Consider the following 20264-nt stretch of genomic DNA (forward strand, 5'->3'; position numbering starts at 1 on the left):
CTGAGGACGTCTAGGGAGAGTGGCAACACACAACCTCAGCTGGAGAAGTCCTAACTGGGAGCAGCCAGCAGCTGCCAAGACAGCACTCCCAGCACCGTTCTCCCCCACAGATCAAAGCCAAAGGGACAACATCCAGAACAGAGGAAGACCTCCAGACGCAAAAACGAGCTGGTTGGGGACAGCCCTTCCTGCCCCCATTGTGCCCTCGGTCTGGCCGCGCCCTGAGCCCAGAGCCTCGTCCGCCCCCACTGGGTCCTCCCACCCACACCAGAGGCCGGAGAGAACACACAATCTGCAAGCTGAGCATCCAGGAATACACTTTCAACTTCTCTTACAAATATGCATTAGAACATCTGATAACATGGGCAAAGGGCTCTGAGATTAATTTAAAATTAAACCAAGACTGGATTTCCTGCACTCCTGGCAAGAAATTTATCTAAAACATCTGAATACCCAAATGTGCTTGAGAGAGGTGGCGGCCACGGGCAGCCCAGGCCCCATAGCCGCCTCAGTCCCGGGGCACCTTGAAATGGTCCTTCTCTTTGCGGATGGCCCTCATGGTGGTCACGGGGTCCGTCTCGCCAGCATGCTGCTGCACCGTCTTCTCCCTGCGGAAGCCAAACACCAGGCTGCAGGCTGCAGGCTGCACACCATGCTCACCCGGCCCACTGCCCCTACCAGGGCGCCGGGAACAAAAAGAGCCAGCAGAAGTTGGGACATTCTTAAAAATGAAATGCTACAGCCAGTGGCCAGCTTGCGTGTTCCTAACCGTGGAAGACATGCTGGCCAAGCCATCCTGCCAGCAACCCAGAGAGTGGGAACACCAACTCCCCACTGGCATCAGTCAGGGCCCATGTGGCAGCTCCCCGAGACCCTCCAGGGTCAGAAAGGACCCCAAACCCTTGCCAGGGCACAAGGAACGCATCCCCCCATTCTGAGAAGAGGTACCTGCATCCTAGGCTATGCAGTGCTCGATAAAGAGTTCAGGGCAGCCTCCAGCATTTGGGGTCTGCAGGGGTGCTGGGGAGTGGAACTGTTGGGCTGGGTGAGGCAGAGGTGCAGACATCCCTGGAGTGTCCCCTCACCTCACTCTCATGAACGGGTTGTAGGTGAACTCCTCCGCGATGGTGGATGGCACCGTGGGCTCCCCAATACTGTACTTCTCCTGCAGAGGACAGAGATCACTTTGATACAGAAACTTCTAAAGATAACATTTCTAAGTACCTTCTAATCTTCAAACATCGTCCAACTCAGAAGGCAAAGTGAACAGAGTTGGGTCAGTGTGAGCACAGGCTCCTTCCTGCCCTGGAGACCCAAGTGTCCCAGCTGCCACCACCAACCTGTCCCTCCTCCCCTTGCTGTCTTGGAGGTGGACGGAATACCAAACTTTCTTTTCATTAATAGGAAGTTTGTGTTTTACAGAAGAGAATAACCAGCAAAAACAGAGACAACACAGAAAAGAAGAAAACCCCCAAGCGCCCTGGGCCCTGCCCCAGGATGGCCACCCCTTTGGAAGGCGGGCAGCTCCCATCACAGGGGGTTTGGGCAGGGCCTCCCCTTCCTGGGCTCTTGGGGAGAAAGACCCAGAAGAGTCCTTTGGCAGGCACATTGGCAAATGGAAAAACAGGGAAAATTAAGGCAAAAATTGTTCTTTGAAAAGATCAACAAAATTGTTAAGAATGATGAACACAAATCGCCAACGTCAGAAAAAGGTGATATCGCTACATGTCCAACAGATGGGGGTGGGGATCATACTGCTCTAGAAGTAAAAGCTAGGGGCGCCTGGGTGGCTCAGTTGGCTGGGCCTCTGACTTCGGCTTGGGTCGTGGTCTCGGGGTCCTGGGATTGAGCCCCGTGTTGGGCTCCCTGCTCGGTGAGGAGCCCGCTTCTCCCTTCCCTCCCCGCTCATGCTCTCTGTCACTCTCTCTCTCTCAAATAGATGGATAAAATCTTCAAAAAAAAAAAAAAGGAAGAATTAAAAATATTTTAAAAAAATAAAAGCTAAATTATAAAACTTAAAAGAGGAAGCAAAGAAAAAATTTTGACCTTGGGAAAAGTATTTCTTAAGAAACAAGAAGTATGAACCATAAAAAAATTAACATGCTGGACTTTATCAAAATTAAAAATGCTTAATCTTCAAAAAACATTGTTGAAAAATAAAAGGGAAGCCACAGAATGGGAGAAACTGACAACTTACCAAAAAAAAAAAATCTTCTCAAAAATAAGACATTCCAATTTTTTAAATGGCCAAAAGATGTGAACAAACACTTCACAAAATGGCCAATGAGCACATAAAAAGATGCTCAACATTAATAGACGCTAGGGAAATACAAATTAAAACCACAATTTAACTCCACTATGTACCCATTAAAATGACTAAAATCAAAAAGAATGACACTGCCAAGTATTGGTAAGGATGTAGGACAACTGAAAATCTACACTTTGCTGGTAGGAATGTAAAATAACACAGACACTTAGGAAAACAACTGGTAGTTTCTTCACAAGTCAAACATGTACCTGACACTACCCAGCCATTTCATTCCTAGGTGTTTACTCACGAGAAATTAAAAGGCATGCCACACAAAGACTTGTGCACAAATGTTCACAGCAGCCAATAACTGGAAACAAATGTCTATGAGTGAATGGATAAACAAATGTGGTCCAACCAATGGAACACTATTCATTATACTGATACATGCAGCAACATGAATGAATCTCAAAATCATACTGCTGAGTGAAAATAAGATACAAGAGTACATAATGTATTCTCCATTTCTGTGAAATTCTAAAAAATGCAAACTAAGGTTGAGTGGCACAACACCTCAGTGGTTGGAGCCACTGCAGAGAGAATGAAGCATGATGGGAATGTTCTGTACCTTAATTGTAAGGGCAGTCATTTCATGGGGGGGGGTGTATGTCAAAATCCACTCAGTCATTCACTTTAATGTGGTTCATTACATGTGAACTAAACCACAGCAAAGTTGATATTTAAAAACACTATGAAAATTATGTCAATAAATTTGAAACCTTGATAAAACGGGCAAATTCCTTGAAAGACACAAGTTGCTAACAAAATTGACTCAAGAAGATGTACAAATCTAACAGCTCTACATAAAGACATTAATTTGTAACAAGATTTTTCCACAAAAAAACATTCAACATCCAGGTGACTTCATTGGTGATTTCTAACATTAAAGGAATAAAAAACAGCACAGAAAAACTCTTGGAAAAGAGGAGTAAACACTTTCCATTCATTTTATGAGGCCAGCATCACCCTGATAGTAAGACCAAAGACATTATAAGAAAATAAAACTGGAGACCAGTATCTCTTATGAACACAAAGAGACTACAGCAACGTAATACAGCATGACTAAGGTTTGTCTAGAAAGCAAGGTTGGTTTAACATTTGGAACCAACTGATGTACTCCACCATATTGAGTAAAGGAGGAAAAACACATCGTTACATAACAGATGAAGAAAAACAATTCACAAAATTCAACACCCGCTGATGATAAAAACTCTCAGAAAACCAGGAATATAAGTGAACTCCAACCTAAGAAAGAAGATTTACAAAAAATCCACAGCTAATATCATACCTAATGGTTAAAGGCTAAATGCTTTCCCCCTAAGATTGGGAACAAGGCAAAGATGCCCACTCTCACCACTTCTAGTGAACGTTGTCCTGGAGATCTTAGCCAATGCAATGGGGCAAAACAAGTTAAAAAAAAAAAAAGGCATATAGACTGCAAAAGAAAGAATAAAACCGTCTATTTGTTGATGATGTGATTGTGTGCTAAGGAATCTTTGGAAAAGATGCTAGAATGAGGGAGCTCAGCAAGGTCACAAGGTTATAAGATCAAAATGCAAAAATCACTTGTATTTCTAAAGACTTCAGCAAATAATCATCTCCAATAAAATCCAAAAACATGAAGTTCTTAGGAATACATTTAACAATATATACAATTTCTGTAACAATGATAATTATAAAATATTACTGAGAAAAACTAATGACCTCAATAAATGGAAAGCTATAGCATATTCATGGAAAGACTCAAGATTGTTAAGACCTCAGTTCTCTCCAAATCTTTTGTTACAACACAGTCCCAATCCAAAGCTTTTTGGTAAAAATTAACAAGATAATCCTAAAATTTATATGGAAATGCAAAGCACTTAGAAGAGCCAAAACCAATTTTAAGAAAGTCTACAGTTAGGGGATATATACAACCTGACTCCTAGACTTACCACCAGCTACGGTGATCAAGACTGTGTGCCACCGGTGGAGAAGTCCCATAGATCAGTGGCACAGAGGGGAGCGTCCAGAAGTGTCTCATGCCTACTCTGTCCGTTTTATTTAGCAAAGATGCCAGGGTACTCCAACGAGGAAAAAACAGTGTTTCCAACAAATGGTGTTGAACAGCTGGATGTGAATATGCAAAAAAAAAAAAAAGGCCCTTCTACCCTTACCTTAGACCATACACAATTTGAGAAGGATCACGAACCTACATTAAATCTGTATACACATAAAAGCTAAGACCATAAACTTTCAGGAGAAAACACAGCAGTCTTTGTGACAAGGGGTGTGCAAAGATTTCTTAGGACACAAAGTGTAGAAGAAAATATTAATAAACTGATCTTCACCAAAAATATAAACTTATATTCTTGAAAAGACACTGTTAAGGAAAAAAAAAAAGGCAAGCCATAAAAAGTGAGAGAAAATATTTGAGATACATTTCTGACAAAAACTTGTTTCCAAAATATATAAGGAATTCCTGCAACTAAGACAACACCATTTTTTAAATGGACAGAAGATTTGAACATATACTTTGTAAAAGAAGACCTGTAACAGGCCAGTGAGCCCATGAAAGACGCTCCGTTTCATTAGCCATCAGAGAAATGGAAATTTTAAAACCACAAGGAGACACCAGCGCACCTCGCAGAACAGCTCACATTTAAAACGTCAACACTGCGCGTGGAGCGTTCCTAGAGAGAAGGCTGTCTGGTAGCTTCTTACAAGTGAAACCTACACGAACCGTACCTACCCCCAGGGTCTGCACCCGTGAGCAGTGAAAACCCGCGTCCAGACCAAGATGTGCACATAGAGGGTCGCAACCACTACCACGACGGCAAACAGCTGGGGGCCACCCACGAGCCCGGCCGTCTGCAGACATCGCGGCACATTCACACCAGACGCTGCTCAGAAATAAAGAGCATGAAGGAAACTCAACGGTTATGCTAAGCCAAAGAGCCAGATGCGACTCGTGTTCTAGGGCTCTGTTTGCGGGAGACTGCAGAACAGCGTGGCCTACGTCACAGTGCATCCGTAGTTGGGGGGGATGGGTGCGGAGCGGCAGGGGACGCCCTGGGGTCACACGGGCACATGCTGTCAGAATTCATCAAACTGTGTACTGCTCACTCAAAACAGGTACGTCTGATTGAATGAAAATGATCCTCAATAAAGAGGAGTTTTTTAAAAGCAGGTAACTCTGAGAAGAATCAGTTCCGTGTGCATAGACTGCTACAGATGGGGCACTAAGGCCCATTCTTAAATGAAGCAGCGGCCACAAAACAATATAGCAAATGTACAGGGGTTCCTGTGCTGTCATGAAAAATCCTCCACGTGCACCGCAAAAAAGGAGTAATGTCCGTCAACTGACACGGGTGGTGTATTCTAAGTATGATTCTGTAAGCCATGCCCCAAATTGATAAAGATGCTAGGAAAAAACAGGAGATTTATTAAAAAACAAAAGTCGTCACTGAACAGAGCAGAAGACCCTGCACAAGAGGACTCCCGGGTGTATGTCTTCCTGACGCCCTCTCTTGGGGACTGAGAGGGGCAGGAAGACAGACCCCCACATCCAGGAGCACGTCCCTTAGCCCAGCCACCTGCAGCAGCACCGAGGATGTGTCCGGGACAAGAAGCCAACACTGCAACCAAACCTCCGAGCCCCGGAGTCATCACAGAAATAAATGCCTTTCAGACAAGCAGCCTCTGGGGCGACTCCCACTGCTGGCCCCAGACACAGAGGCTGAGCTGCTAACTCACGGTCCTGCCTACCGCATGACCCAGCACATGGAGAACAGGTCAGGGACCCGCAGCTCCAGCCTCCCCTGGGCACCTGCTAGAAGTGCGGGATCCCAGGCCCAGCCCAGACCCCCTGGGTGGACAAGGACCTCAACAAGACAGCTGGGGCTTCCTCACTAGTTCGAGGCGGGCCGGGAGGAGCACCTCGTGCCCACACTGGAGACAGTGCCCCAAGAGTGGCTCCTGGGGAGCCCCGTCATGGTCACTGCCCTGCAGACGCACCCCACAACGTGCCCCGCTCACCTTGGCCCAGGCCAGCTTCTCCTGAATGGCAGCATTGTTGGGCTCTACATGCCGTGCGAACTTGAGGTTGTTGATGGTATACTCGTGGCCACAGTACACTCTCTGAGGAGAACACCAGACTGTGAGCTCGGAATCTCCGCAATCTGCCCTCAGACCCCTCAGAGACGGGCTCACGGGGCTCTGGGCTGGGTCCCGTTAGCGACAAGCACGACACAGACACTTCTTGCGTGCGTGTTAAACAACAATAAAAATACATTAACAGAAAAGCCTCACTTCCAGATGAAGCGCCCCCACACCCCTGCTCTCCTCAGCCTGGGAGGAAGGTGAGGGCCCCACTCGCGGGCTGCCACCTACCGTGTCTGGAGGGAGCCGGCCCAGGATCTCAAGCAAGGCTTTGTGCATCTCATCCGCTGTCCCTTCATAGAACTTCCCACAGCCAGCCACAAACAAGGTGTCACCTGAGAAACGGGAAAGCCAGGGAGCAGTGGGGGGCCGCCAGCAGGACAGAGACAAACCAAGAAACCCTAACCCTAACCCCCAGCTCTCAGCTCCCACCCCCCAACCTCTCCCCCTCAAGTCTAACTGGCACCACCAGCCCCCCAAACAGCTGCTCAAACCCACACCTTAGTGTCACCCCACTCCTCCCTTCACTGCATCTTGTCAGCCCTAGCGCCAGGACCACCAAACCAGCCCTCGTCCCTACTGGCCCGGCAGCCCTCCCAGGCCCACCTCCCTAGGTCTCCTCTTAGCCTCTGTGGCCAGCGCCAGCCTGTAGGACCCCCCCCCCCTGAGCTCACCAGCCACCACCTGGGTCCTCAACACACAGGCCTGCCACCTCACAGACCCTCTCCTGCCTCAGCCCTTCAGAGGGGCGTCCCCTCCTCCTGACACCCAGCCACCCGCTGCTGCTTCTCTGTCCGGTCTCTTCCTTGGGAAGGGCTCCACGGCCAGCAGGAGCTCGGACACATTTGTCCTCCAGGCCGCAGCGGTGGGGAGTCCTCCTCCATCAGCACTGACCAGACCTCTTTCCAGGGAGCCTAAGCCATAGCCCAGGGACCATCGAGCCACCCCAGACAGGAGTCAGGGCCCCCCAGGAGACAACAGGACAGCCTAGTGCGGGTGGGATTGGGGCTGTGCCCCTGAACGACCCCTCCAGGTAGGTCAAGTCTGGGAACCAGCGAGAAGGCCACGAGACCCCAGAGGAGGCTGGGGCACACACAGGTGCAGGAGACTTCGAGGTCGGGCCCTCCCTGCAGGGGAGCAGCCCCTATTCCCACGCCTGCCACCGGGGCCTCGCCGGACACCCTGGTTCCCACACGTTCAGTCCTCAGTGTTCAGGCGGCAGATGCTGGAGCCTCAACACCAAGGATGCTACACAACTTGTCCCTACACTGTGCCCCAGTCGCTGTCCACAGAGGACAGGCACACTGCGTAGTGCCTAGGCTCGGGCAGCCCCACCTTCCAAAGCAGGGACACGGCTTTTCTCGTCTGCGCAGTCCCCAGGGACCCGCCTCCCCCGCAGATGGGCAGGCTGACATCTGGGAGTTTCCCCCGTGCAGCAGCGACAGGGATGCAGGCACGACAACCAGCTGCCCATGGCCACTCAGGGGACCTCCACACCCGCTGTTCCGCAGGTGGCGCTGGGGGCCGGTTCCCCCGCCCCACACACCAGGGGCTGAGGCGGAGAGAGCCCGGGGTCCCACGGTGCGAACTCGGAGTTGGCTCAGGGCCTGCACCTGCTGCTACTGCACTGGGGACACTGAAAATGACTGTAGTCTTTAAAACACGCTTCGGTGTAGGGGTGCTGTGGGATTCACGAGGCGGCACAGCCCCCCCCTCCTGTTAGCACCTCTGCGGGAACTAGGAGCCCACAGCCCCATTTGCTGGTGACCAAGCCCCACACACACTGGTCCCACTGTGGAGCTGCTCCAGGAGCCCCATCGCATTTCCCAACTGGCCCCCGCTGCAGTGACATCACGACTGAGACTTAAATTTCTGCAAGACTCGATATTGGCTGAGAAAGGTCAGGAGGCAGAGGGACCTGGGCACAGCCAACAGGCCTGCTGTGTGCTGCAGCGGATACACCCGGCCATTCTGGTCTCGCCGCTCCCAGCCGGCAAAGGGAGAAGCCCGCGACTGCTGGAAAGGCCTATCCTGACAGTGCTCCTCACACAGCCTGAGGCTGGGGCCCTTCGTGGGCTCTACCTGAGGGCCCCGTGCAGCAGGCCTGGCTGCAGATGCTCCCCTTCCCACCCCGAGGGCTCAGAGACATCCCTAAGTCAAGCGGGTCTTTGCAGAGTATCCCTCGCCCCCGGGGCACACACCTGAACCCTCTCACCTGTGAACACGGCAGGAGGCTCAGAGCTGCTGGGCTTGCTCACAAAGTAGCAGATGTGTCCAGAAGTGTGGCACGGTGTCGACAGGCACTTGACATTGAGAGACCCCACCTTAAACAAAGCTGGTGCTGGCACGTGCTCCCCACACGATGGGGGCACCCCACCGGACCTCCCCCCGCACCCGCCACTGCCCCATGGGGGCGCTCCCGGCCGGGGCGAGAGGACTTCGGTCACCGCTGCTCCACTGAGCAGGACATGCATCTTGCTGGTGACCGTGGGACTCAGTCCTCGAGGGGCCCCCAGAAGCAAGGCCCGCCCTGGAACCTGGTGCTGGCTGGCGTGCAAAACCAAAGGAAGAGACCTCAAAATCAGGCCAAATCTGAACCAGGTGTCTTGCTTCTTAGAAAAGAGTTTTCCTTCTTGGGTGCTCGGCCTTCTGTTTGGTTTTCCTTCCTGTCTCCCACTGCACCCCCCCCTCAACCTCAAAAATGTTCAAAACTACAAAAAGACTGAACTCAAGATGAGCATCGGGTGTGCCCTTCCCAAGGGTCACCGATTACGAACAGCACCCCCGCCTCCCCCCGTTTGCCGTGTGCACTCTGCACATGCGCACCAGGAGCTGCACGCATGCGCAAACCGCCCCCCGGGGGCGCCCGTGGAAGCCCCTGGGGACCCCCTCTCGCTTAACCTCACAGGGTCACTGCATCCAAGAGATGAACAGTGACGGGAGAATCTGCTCCATCACTGTCCGTGTTCCAGTTTTCCCGACTGTCTCAAAACCGGGCCTGACCGCTTCTCCCCATGGCCAGGCGCCCTCCGCATTTGGATGCGCCTGGGATGCTCCCCACAGAGCGCACCGTCCGGGCCGCCCTCCACCCGCTGGGTCCCTGGCTCAGGGAGGCAATGCCGGGCGGGGGCGCAAGTGTCCCCACCGCACCCCTGCCCGCTGGAGTGCCTTCCATTGGTTCACTGCTCACCTGCAGTGTGGACAGGTGCGTGACCTTGTGAGTCAGGGCCCCGATCCGGTCGTCACCCCCGCACACCTTCAGCCCAGGCTCCAGCTTGACCAGCTTCTCGTTCCCGCCAGCGTGGTCCCTGGAAGTCGGAAAGGAGACCTGGGCTCCTGCTGATGGGCCTGGGCCTGCTTGCTCTTAAACCCCTACCACAAGTCTCCTTTCCTGGTTGCCTTCTCGGTAGAAACGCATCTCCCAACACAGGAAACTGGCTTCTTTATCATTTGGCTCCACTGAAAAGAACGTTCTGAGACATGCCATTCCCAAGTGAAGCATTTCTGTGCCCCTGCCCTGTGGCTGCGGAAGCTTCTGAAGCAAACAAACCAAATCCCAAATACCTAGATAAACCCTAAGGCCCGGCTCCCAAGCTTTGAGCACATAAGAGTCACCTGAGGATCTGTAAGGAGCACCAAGTCCTGACTCCCTGCCCCACATCCTGACACAGTTGGCCTGGGGGCAGCCTGCAGAGCAGGAGTTTTAAAGCGCCCCCCCCCCGCCTCATGACTCTCACAGGTGGCCCAGTTCAGGACCCACTGCCCTGTCTTCTAAAAAGGCAATGCCCAGGGCACCTGGGGGGCTCAGTTAGTTAAGCGTCCAACTCTTGATTTCGGCTCAGGTCATGATCTCAGGGTCGTGAGAATGGTGGAACCTGCTTAAGATTCTCTCTCTCTCTCTGCCCTCCCTGCTCTCTCCCTCCCTAAAAATAAATTAATAATGATAAATAAAATGGCAATGCCCCACCCAAAAGACCACCAAAAACCCGCTAGAACTGATACACAAATTCAGTAACATTGCAGGATACAAAACCAATGCATAGAAATCTGCTGCATTTCTATATGCTAATGAAGCAGCAGAAAGGGAAATTAAGAAAATGATCCCGTTTACAACTGCACCAAAAATATAAGATACCTAGGAATAAACCTAACCAAAGAGGTGAAAGAACTGTACTCTGAAAACTATGGAATACTTACAAAAGAAATTGAAGAGGACAGAAACAAAGACATTCCACGCTCACAGACTTGAAGAACAAACATCGTGAAAATGTCTATACTACTCAAAGCAATCTACACATTTAATGCATCGCCTATCAAAATACCACCCCCATTTTTCACAGAGCTACAACCAAGAATCCTAAAATTTTTTTCTTTTTTTTTTTGATTTTATTTATTTATTTGAGAGAGAGAGAATGAGAGAGAAAGCACATGAGATGGGGGGAGGGTCAGAGGGAGAAGCAGACTCCCTGCTGAGCAGGGAGCCCGATGCAGGACTCCATCCCGGGACTCCAGGATCATGACCTGAGCCGAAGGCAGTCGCTTAACCAACTGAGCCACCCAGGCGCCCGAATCCTAAAATTTCTATGGACCCCGTATAGCCAAAACCATCCTGAAAAACAGAAGCAAAGCTGGTGGCATCACAATTCTGGATTTCAATCTATATTACAAAGCTGTGATCACCAAGACAGCATGGTACTGGAACAAAAACAGATACACAGATCAATGGAAGAGAACAGAGAGCCCAGACATGGACCTTCAACTCTATGGTCAACTAATCTTCGACAAAGCAGGAAAGAATGTCCAATGGGAAAAAGACCATCTCTTCAACAAATGGTATTGGGAAAACTGGACAGCCACATGAAAAGAATGAAACTGAACCACTTTCTTACACCATACACAAAAATAAATTCAAAATGGATGAAAGACCTAAATGTGAGACCTGAAACCATAAAAATCTTAGAGGAGAACACAGGCAGAAACCTCTTTGACCTCGGCTACAGCACCTTCTTACTAGACACGTTGCCAGGGGTAGGGAAACAAAAGCAAAAATGAACTATTGGGACTTCATCAAGATAAAAGGCTTCTGCACAGCAAAGGATACAGTCAACAAAACTAAAAGGCAGGCTACAGAATGGGAGAAGATACTTGTAAATGACATACCTGATAAAGGGTTAATATCCAAAATATATAAAAAGCTTATATAACCCAACACCCAAAAAAATGAATAATCCAATTTAAAAAATCAGCAGAAGGCATGAACAGACATTTTTCCAAAGAAGACATCCAAATGGCCAACAGACACATGAAAAATGCTGGACATCACTCAGCATCAGGGAAACACAAATCAAAACCTCAATGAGATACCACCTCACACCTGTCAGAATGGCTAACATCAATCAACACAAGAAACAACAGGTGTTGATGAGGATGTGGCGAAAAAGGAACCCTCCTGCACTGTTGGTGGGAATGCAAACTGGTGCAGCCACTCTGGACAACAGTATGGAGGTTCCTCAAGAAGTCAAAAATAGAACTACCCTATGATTCAGTAATTGCAGTACTGGGTCTTTACCCAAAGAATGCAAGAGCACTTGTTCAAAGGGAAACATGCACCTCGATGTTTATAGCATTATCTAGAAGAGACAAATTATGGAAACAGTCCAAGCGTCCATCAGTTGACAGACAAAGATGTGGTATATATGTGTGTGTACACACACACACACACACACACACAACAGATTATTATTCAACTATAAAAATGAAATCTTGCCATTTGCAATAACACAGAAGGAGCTAGAGTATAATGCTAAGTGAAATGTCAGAGAAAGATAAACGCCACATGATTTCACTGATATGTGGAATTTAAGAAACAAAACGGACAAAGGGAAAAGAAGAGAGACAAACCAAGAAGCGACTCCTGAGAAGAGACGGATGGTTACCAGAGGGGAGGCGGTGGGGGGGAAGGGTTCCATAGGCGATGGGGACTAAGGAGCGCGCTTGTGATGAGCGCGGAGTAACAGACAAAACTGCCGACTCACTGTGTTGTACACTGGCAACCAATATAACACCATATGTTAACTGGAATTAAAATAAAAAACTTCTTTAAAATTTAAAAATAAAGAAAAATAAAAACACTTCTATCTTTAAACAAATAAACATACATACATAAATCGATCGCCAATGCCCGAGGGCGATCAGGGGCCAGACCAGCCCATAACGCACCCGGGGGACGTGCACCGCCTAAGCCCAGCCGGGGTACTGCACCAAGCTCAGCCTTCCCAGGACAAGGAAAGGGCTCCTGCGCCTCACTACACACTCATCCACCGAACCCTTCGTGGGGCCCAGACCCAGCAGGGCTCACAGATAGCAGGGGCCGCCCGGCCCCGCCCGGCCCCGCCGTCTGCTACACCCAGGGCAGAGCCAACGGATCCGCACGCCTCCGCACGCCTCCACACGTTCCGCTGACCTGCGCAACCACCGTCTCACCGTCTCCTCTAGTGCAGGGAGGGAGGCACCGGCGCCCTGGGGCTCGGTCTGGGGCGGAATCTGGGGTTTTGTATTGTAGCATAAGCATATGAAAAACCCCAGAGCATCACAACTTGAGAAAACTGACCCAGCGGTTGCTTAGCAAGGGAGAGAGAAGCCAACCCTGAGACTCGCGGGGAGGCAATCTGGCTTTTTCCCAGAAAGCCCAGCGGCACAGCAGCCAAGCGGAAGGCTGCCGGCCAACCCCTCTGCATTGAGGAATTAACAGCTGATGCCCCCAGGGCTAAACCCCAAAGACTCTGGGTGCCTTAGTGACGTCAACCAAGAAGTGGCCACCGTTGAGCAAACTCTGGCCAACCCACGTCCTCAGGACACTCCCGCAGAGACGCTGTACCTCACAGGTGAAGTGCAGTGAGAGTCGCTGGCTACCCTCGGGCACTTACGTGGAAAAGACAATTCAGAGCCAAACAAGTATTTTTTTCAAGCTGTGAAAAGCCTCAGAATTTCAAAAACCCCACAGGAGGGTCTTGGACAAGCAATTCTAGCCCTAAAACCCAAACACTTGGGTGCTTCTTTCATCCCTTACCTTCGATTTCGAGAACCACAACCTCTCCAAACAGAGCTGCTTGATTTTTAAAAACACTAAGGTCGAGAATAGTTTCTTCCCTGACGTCAAAGACAGTCTCCCATCACACGAGCCCAGGATCAGCTGCTGGAGGTCCGCCCCATGGAGCCCAGGGCCAGGGCCAAGGGCGCAGGGCAACAATACGGGGCCTAGAGCCCACACGTCTTCTTAGAATCCCACTGGGGCCGACCCTCAGAGGCACAGAGAACTCGGCTGGGTGGGGACAAGGGCTTCCAGCACCCCAATCTTGCAGGCCTCCACCTGTAGGAGGGCCCAGGGAGCCCGCAAGTGTCCAACCCCCATGGACGCCAGCCCGGGGTGCACACGGGGGTGCACATGGCCCGGAGCCAACAGGCCCAAGCAGCTGGCTGGTGAGGGCTTACCAGTGGTGGTGAGTGGTGAGCACCGTGGTCAGTTTCACACCATGCTTTTTCACCGTTTCTACAACCTGCAACCAAACGTGAGGCAAGATGGGGGCCATGGTCACACTCTTGGCACTGGCCGGCCGAGCTGCAGGGGTGCCCAGCAGAACCCAGGACTGGCCAGGAGGGGCCGTGCCCTGTCATGACCCTGCTGACTCGCCCCCACTCCAAGTCTTTCTCAACCCAATTGGCAACTCAGGACCAGCCACGACCTCTCCAAGCCCCTCCAGCCGAGGTCATCGCCCCTCATGGCTTCCTGGCGTCCCGGGACCTTACAGACAGAAGCCCATTGCTCTCCCCGCCCAAGCCGTTGGCAGCCTCCACCCCTCACTGGCCTTCTGCCCGACAGCAGAGTGGCAGGCCACCAGTTGTTTTTCAAAAACCAAATGAGTGAATTTCTGTGCAGCTTCGGCCAAGCTACAAGGACACTGCAGCTATTAGCCCTGGCAGGGGACCAGGTGGTGCTGGGGCCCTTCCTCCCACCTTCTGGGGCTGCACCGGGTCCACAACAGCGGCCTCCTTGGTCTCGTCATCGATGATCAGGTACATGTAGTTGTCGGTCAGTGCGGGCAGTAACTCAACCTTCATGGTGCCCTGTTCCACAGTCAAGCTCTTCCTTAAGTCTGTGTGATGGAGAAGGACTCCCAGCAGGGCTGGGCCTGAAGAAAAAGCAGCTTCGGTCAGTGTCCAAGGGAGGCCGCCCCAGGCTGAGACTTAAAGGCAAACCCTCAACCCGGGAGGCCCTGCGTCCTGGGGACACAACATCCCGGGAAAGTGACTCGGCGAGCAGCAAAGTGTGAAGCTCGCCGTGTCCGATTTTCTGAGTTCCTTCAGTAAAGAAGAAAATATCCTCATTTTACCACATTCATAAGAAAAACAGAAAATTCTTCACATGCATATTGACGTAAATCACTTCTTTCACACTATGATCCTGATTTTCTTTTTCGAGAGCTCTCAGAGGACAGAAAAGTGCTGGTTTGTGCCTGTGATTCAAACCAGTGTCAGAAGTGACCAGTGCCAGTCCTGCGGTGTTCACACCGAATCAGAAAGACCACAAAGAGAGGAACCCAGAGGGCGAGGGCCTCTGACCCTTCCTAGGCCTCCAACCAGAGAGGAAAACAATATTCACTTTCATAGGCAGGAACTCGAAATTTGGATCATGCACAAAACACACCAGGGCCTGAGACATGGGACAGGTGGCCACTTGTTCCAGATTCAAGTGTGCAAGACAAAGAATCGCCATCCAGTTGAACCAAAGGACCCTGCCAAGGTATGTCAAGAGTGAGCAAAAGCCAAAAGCATCCTCCACCAAGGAGTCAGGTGCCAAACTATTTTCAACAATGAAACTCCTATTCAATCTAAAAACTCAGAGAGACCCCAACAATACTTTAAGTCTTAATGTGAAAGAGATGAACACCACAAAAGGTGACAGAAGACCGCCATAAAATACTGGGGGAGGTGCTGGAATGGGGGCCTCTTCCAAAAGGGATCCAGAAAGCAGGCAGGACCCACTGACTGACAGACCACATCTCCAGGGGCCACCTAAAGCTGAATTCAACCTTATCTGCCACGGCCAGGGAAACTGTCTGAACTGCAGCTTTAATGAGTACACAGAGATATCCAATTCCCCTTTCCCTGGACAACCAGCTGGGCATTTTCCAGGCCCTTCTCCTCATGCACAGCAGAACAACATCTCTGTATGATCAGGTTTCTGTGATATTCCACCTTCCCTAGGCCCCAGCACTACCCGAGCCCAGGAAGGACTACAGAGCAGAGTATGCGTACTCGGGGCTGGGGAGGGAGGAAAGCAGGACTGAAACAGGACTCTGCTTCGAGTCTGGGAGAGGAACACCGCCCAGGTGAAGGAAACATGATTACATCCTGTGCTCAGGCTCCTCTGGGTACTATAAGGGTTCTCCCAGAAAATCTGGGGAACTTAGTTATTTCTGCAGGCACCACCAGAAGCCTTATTCCTATTTCAAAAATTATACGCCTGAGAAATGCTTCCAGCTCACTGGTTTGCAACTGTGACCTTTTGTATAAGCAGAGGGCACAGAAGTGCAGCCTGTAGTCCAGGCCAAGTCCTGAGACATGTTTTGTTCCGCTTCTCTTGAGCTGGGCCTGTCCTTCTGCACGGCATCCAATGGCTGGCACTGGGCTCCCTTCTGAGCGAGGTGGCCACAATCTTGCCAATTCCCTACAGTCCCACTGACACTCTCTGCCTGACTCCGGAAGCAAGAAGTCTTAGCCCTGATACTCTGAGGAGTGTCCCCAAATGGGAAAAAGGACAGGCTCTTTCCTTAGTAATGGCAACACCTTACCCGCTCCAGAACCTTGAGTGCTCTCAGTGAGATCTAAAATGGCCAAGGAAGGCTTTGCCTCCTATGCGGTCATTTCTCAAACCGCTAACCATCTCCCAAAGACTCGGGTTAACCTACTGCCCCTATTGCCACATCAGCCAGATATCAGGAAATAAAGAAAGATTTCAAAATCAAGGTCAAAATATTCCAACAAAGCAAGAGGTAACTCCCAGTGGGAAAGGAAATCTGACAGCTGGAAGCACAGGCTCTGGGAAGCCTGCGTGCCCAACGCCTCTCCTTTTAGAGGGAGGGCCAGGGCCCCGCAGCCCCCAGGACCCAGTCTTGTTGGAACCCGAGTACTGGCCCGGCTTCCTACCCTTTGTCTGCACTTTAGAATCGTGTACCCCGGGTTTTTCTTGTCAGCTGAAGCTCGCAGGAAGAGATGGGAAGGCAGTCCCCGGGGCGCTAGGCCCGGCTGTGCCGCCCCGGGGCGCACACACGAGGGGTCCGCCCGGGCGGGGAGGGGACCCCCGGAAGGGCTGCGGGCGGGGGCGCGGGGCTCCTGGGGCCCACGTCTCCTTACCCGGCACAAATCCGCCAGCAACCCCCAGCTGACCAGTGACCCCACTCTGTCTTCAGCCCCCGCAAAGTCTGACTCAAGTGCCGCGGGGCCTTTTCTCGACCCCAACCGGCGCGCCTGAACGCCGGCGAGGGTTACAAGCCTGTGTCGACAGAAAACAGCGTCAGCCCGCGACGGCCCGGCCACTCCCGGCCGCCCCCAGCGCCCGGAGCCGGCCACCCGCCCGGCACCGCCGGACCCTTCGCGGGGGCGCGGCCCAACTGCCGCTACCGGGTCACGACGCCGGCGCGTCCCCCTCCGCGGGCCAGGCCCTGCGCCCCCGGGCCCTGTCAGGCGCGCCCCTCGGCGCCCCGGCCGGCGCCGGCCCACCTACCCAGGCCGCGGCGGGCGCAGGCGGCTCCCAGCGCGGCGAGGCTCCGGCGGCCGAGCAGCCCGCAGCCCAGCACCATGACCCGGGTCGGCGGGGCGGCTGCTGAGCCTGCAGCGGGACGGCAGCGCGAGGGGCGGGGCGGGAGTCCGCACACGCCTGCGGCGCGCCGCGGCCAATCGGCGCCCGCCGCCCCGCCCCCAGCCAATCAGCGCAGGTCTCGAGCCCCCCGCCCCAGACCCCGGCCAATCAGCAACCGCGTCCAAACCCGTGCCCGCTCCCGGCGGGCTGCTGCGTACCTGAGTGCGGGCCCGGAGCCGCGAGTTACCGGCGGCGACGGCGGCGGCCCGAGAGCAGCGTCAGGGCCTCAGCCTCTCTCCAGGCACCAGGCCAGTGTCCCAGGGCAGCTACTGGACAGCGGCTCCCAGGTGTTGAGGCGCCGCGACTGCCGAGCACCTGGTAGAGCGCAGAGCGGAACGGGCCGTCGCGGACGGGACAGCGCTGCGAGGTAGTTGGTTCTTTCCGGGGCGCCGTAGGCATCAGGTGACCGGGTCCCGGCGGAGTCACGTGACCTCCAGGGGCGCCCGGCCGGGACATGGCCGCCCCCAGGCCGCTGTCCCGCTTCTGGGAGTGGGGGAAGAACATCGTGTGCGTGGGTAGGAACTACGCGGACCACGTCATGGAGATGCAGAGCGCGGTGCTGAGCGAGCCGGTGCTGTTCCTGAAGCCGTCCACAGCCTACGTCCCCGAGGGCTCGGCCATCCTCATGCCGGCCTACAGCCGCAACGTGCACCACGAGCTCGAGCTGGGCGTAGTGATGGGCAGGCGCAGCCGCGCCGTTCTGGAGGCCGCGGCCATGGACTACGTGGCCGGCTATGCCCTGTGTCTGGACATGACCGCCAGAGACGTGCAGGACGACTGCAAGAAGAAGGGGTTGCCCTGGACGCTGGCCAAGAGCTTCACGGCCTCCTGCCCGGTCAGCGCGTTCGTGCCCAAAGAGAAAATCCCGGACCCTCACAACCTGAAGCTCTGGCTCAAGGTCAACGGCGAACTCAGGCAGGAGGGTGAGACATCCTCCATGATCTTTTCCATCCCCTACATTATCAGCTACATTTCCAAGATAATGACCTTGGAAGAAGGAGATATTATCTTGACCGGGACGCCGAAGGGAGTCGGACCCGTTAAAGAAAACGATGAGATCCAGGCTGGCATACACGGGGTCGTCAGTATGAGATTTAAGGTGGAAAAGCCAGAGTATTGACTTACTAAGTTTCAGGAGAGAAGGGAGCTGGACAGAAGCAAACAAAGGTTGTTAAATGTGACAGTCCTTTAATAGACTAATTGTTTTGTTTTGCGATAAGAAACTAATTCTTAAATATTATTTAATTTGATTGTTATGACTTCAGGAAGATAGACCCTTCAAGGAAAATGTGATCTAGAAAAGCTGGGCCAGAAATGGAAAGAAGATTGAGTGTCTTTTAGGAAACAACCAAATTAAGTTTTTGTGATGCTTCCAAAGCGGAGAATTTATCAAACCAAATGTTCAGAAGACTTCCTTTCCTTTCCTAAAACTGGACTGGATAAGACTTTTCATTGGGGGGCGCCTAGGTGGCTCAGTCCATTAAGCATCTGCCTTTGCCTCAGGTCACGATCTGGGGGTCCTGGAATCAAGCCCCGGGTCAAGCTCCATGCTCAGCAGGGAGTGTACTTCTCCCTCTGGCTCTCCTTCTGCTCGTCCCTTCTCTCTCTCAAATAAATAAAAGTTTTAAAGAAAGTTTAAAAAAAGACTTCTCATTGGGCATTCTGAGATCAGTAATTCAAAACTTAAAATATGCAAAGGAATTTGAAAATCATGTTTCCTAAATTTCCTTGATCATGATAATTATCTGGAGGTATTTGTAAAAATAAAAATTTCGACATTACTGGCCTGTACCAGGCCCACTGTATTAGTTAGCAGAATTAATCTCCAGCACTCCCAAGTGCTTCTTATCATGGAAATGTGGATAAACATTTCTCCACATAGTTAATTTAAAATTGTATTTAATAAATAGTGAACGATTAATGGCAACTTCACTCATTTGTACCATGGCCTGTAGATTCTGAGTTTGGGAGATAATTTTGAAACAATTGTTTTCCAAATAAAAATGCTATCTTTTGGGGCACCTCGGTGGCTCAGTCGTTAAGCATCTGCCTTCGGCTCAGGTCATGATCCCAGGGTCCTGGGATCGAGCCCCGCATCGGGCTGTCTGCTCCATGGGAAGCCTGCTTCTCCCTGTCCCCCTGCTTTTGTTCCCTCTCTCGCTGTGTCTCTCTCTGTCAAATAAATAAAATCTAAAAATAAATAAATAAAAATGCTATCTTTTATTTGGCCCAAAAGTTTACTTTCATCGCTCCATTAGTGGCTAGGAGGCACACTTGCTCATTAAGGGGTCTCAGACTTTGGTCACTGACCTTTGGCCTCTAGAGCACTGTGCTCTATTAACAGAGTTAATCAGCACCTCTACCTCCAACCAGAGGTGAGGAAGCTGAATAGCCCGGGAGAGCTACTTTTTTTCCTACCTGCTCTCTGTGGACAAAAAGTCTAGGCAAGATGCACAGTACCCGGTGGTGCCCTTTAAGCTTAGGCAGGGGCTCCTGCTGGATATGGAAACAGAAGACATCTATAGGCCCCTCTCAGAAAGCTGAGGACACCTAATTTAATAATAGTTCACGTTTACTGAGCCCTTAGTACTGCTAGGCACTGCGTCAAGAGCTTTCCATGTATTATTTAACCCTCAACAAAGCTGTAAGATTGGTGTTACTACCATCCCTGTTAAACATGAAGATGTAGATTTAGGGGCTAGCCAGCCTAGCTTTATGGTCACTCAGTTGAGGGACAGAACGAAGTTATAACCTAGCTTTCCTAGGACCAAAACATGAAGTCTTGACCACAATGCAGGCTGCATCTTGCAGGTAGATATATAAGAAGATTCAAACATGTAAGTATTAGGCAACCCCCACATTTAATTTATAATTTATTGTGAAGTGCCAGGATTAGAC

At 51.6% G+C, this 20264-nt stretch overlaps 2 protein-coding genes across 6 annotated transcripts; one reads left to right on the forward strand and one right to left on the reverse strand.

Moving 5' to 3' along the window:
• Positions 1–314: 314 nt before the first annotated feature.
• Positions 315–17739, reverse strand: HAGH (hydroxyacylglutathione hydrolase). 5 transcript variants are annotated; one of them, XM_028111824.2, is made up of 10 exons: positions 17525–17739; positions 16862–17000; positions 14462–14637; positions 13940–14004; positions 9639–9756; positions 8664–8772; positions 6680–6783; positions 6326–6427; positions 1086–1165; positions 315–608 (listed from the first exon to the last, which is right to left on the reverse strand). In XM_028111824.2, exons 3-10 carry the CDS (start codon positions 14564–14566, stop codon positions 509–511), a joined length of 783 nt encoding a protein of 260 aa, XP_027967625.1. In that variant the 5' UTR covers positions 14567–14637; positions 16862–17000; positions 17525–17739; the 3' UTR covers positions 315–508. The 5 variants fall into 5 exon arrangements, with proteins under 5 accessions (XP_027967625.1, XP_027967624.1, XP_027967626.1 ...); XM_028111823.2 differs by lacking the exon at positions 17525–17739 and adding an exon at positions 17232–17320; XM_028111825.2 differs by lacking the exon at positions 16862–17000.
• FAHD1 (FAH domain containing oxaloacetate decarboxylase 1) lies at positions 17530–19538 on the forward strand. Its single transcript, XM_028111826.2, has one exon. It carries the CDS (start codon positions 17821–17823, stop codon positions 18484–18486), a length of 666 nt encoding a protein of 221 aa, XP_027967627.1. The 5' UTR covers positions 17530–17820; the 3' UTR covers positions 18487–19538.
• The last annotated feature ends 726 nt before the right edge of the window (positions 19539–20264 follow it).

Source organism: Eumetopias jubatus, unplaced genomic scaffold, assembly GCF_037043125.1.
Source record: "Eumetopias jubatus isolate StellerSeaLion01/CBP00866 unplaced genomic scaffold, mEumJub1_p1.0 scaffold_12, whole genome shotgun sequence".
Classification (NCBI taxonomy): Eukaryota; Metazoa; Chordata; class Mammalia; order Carnivora; family Otariidae; genus Eumetopias; species Eumetopias jubatus.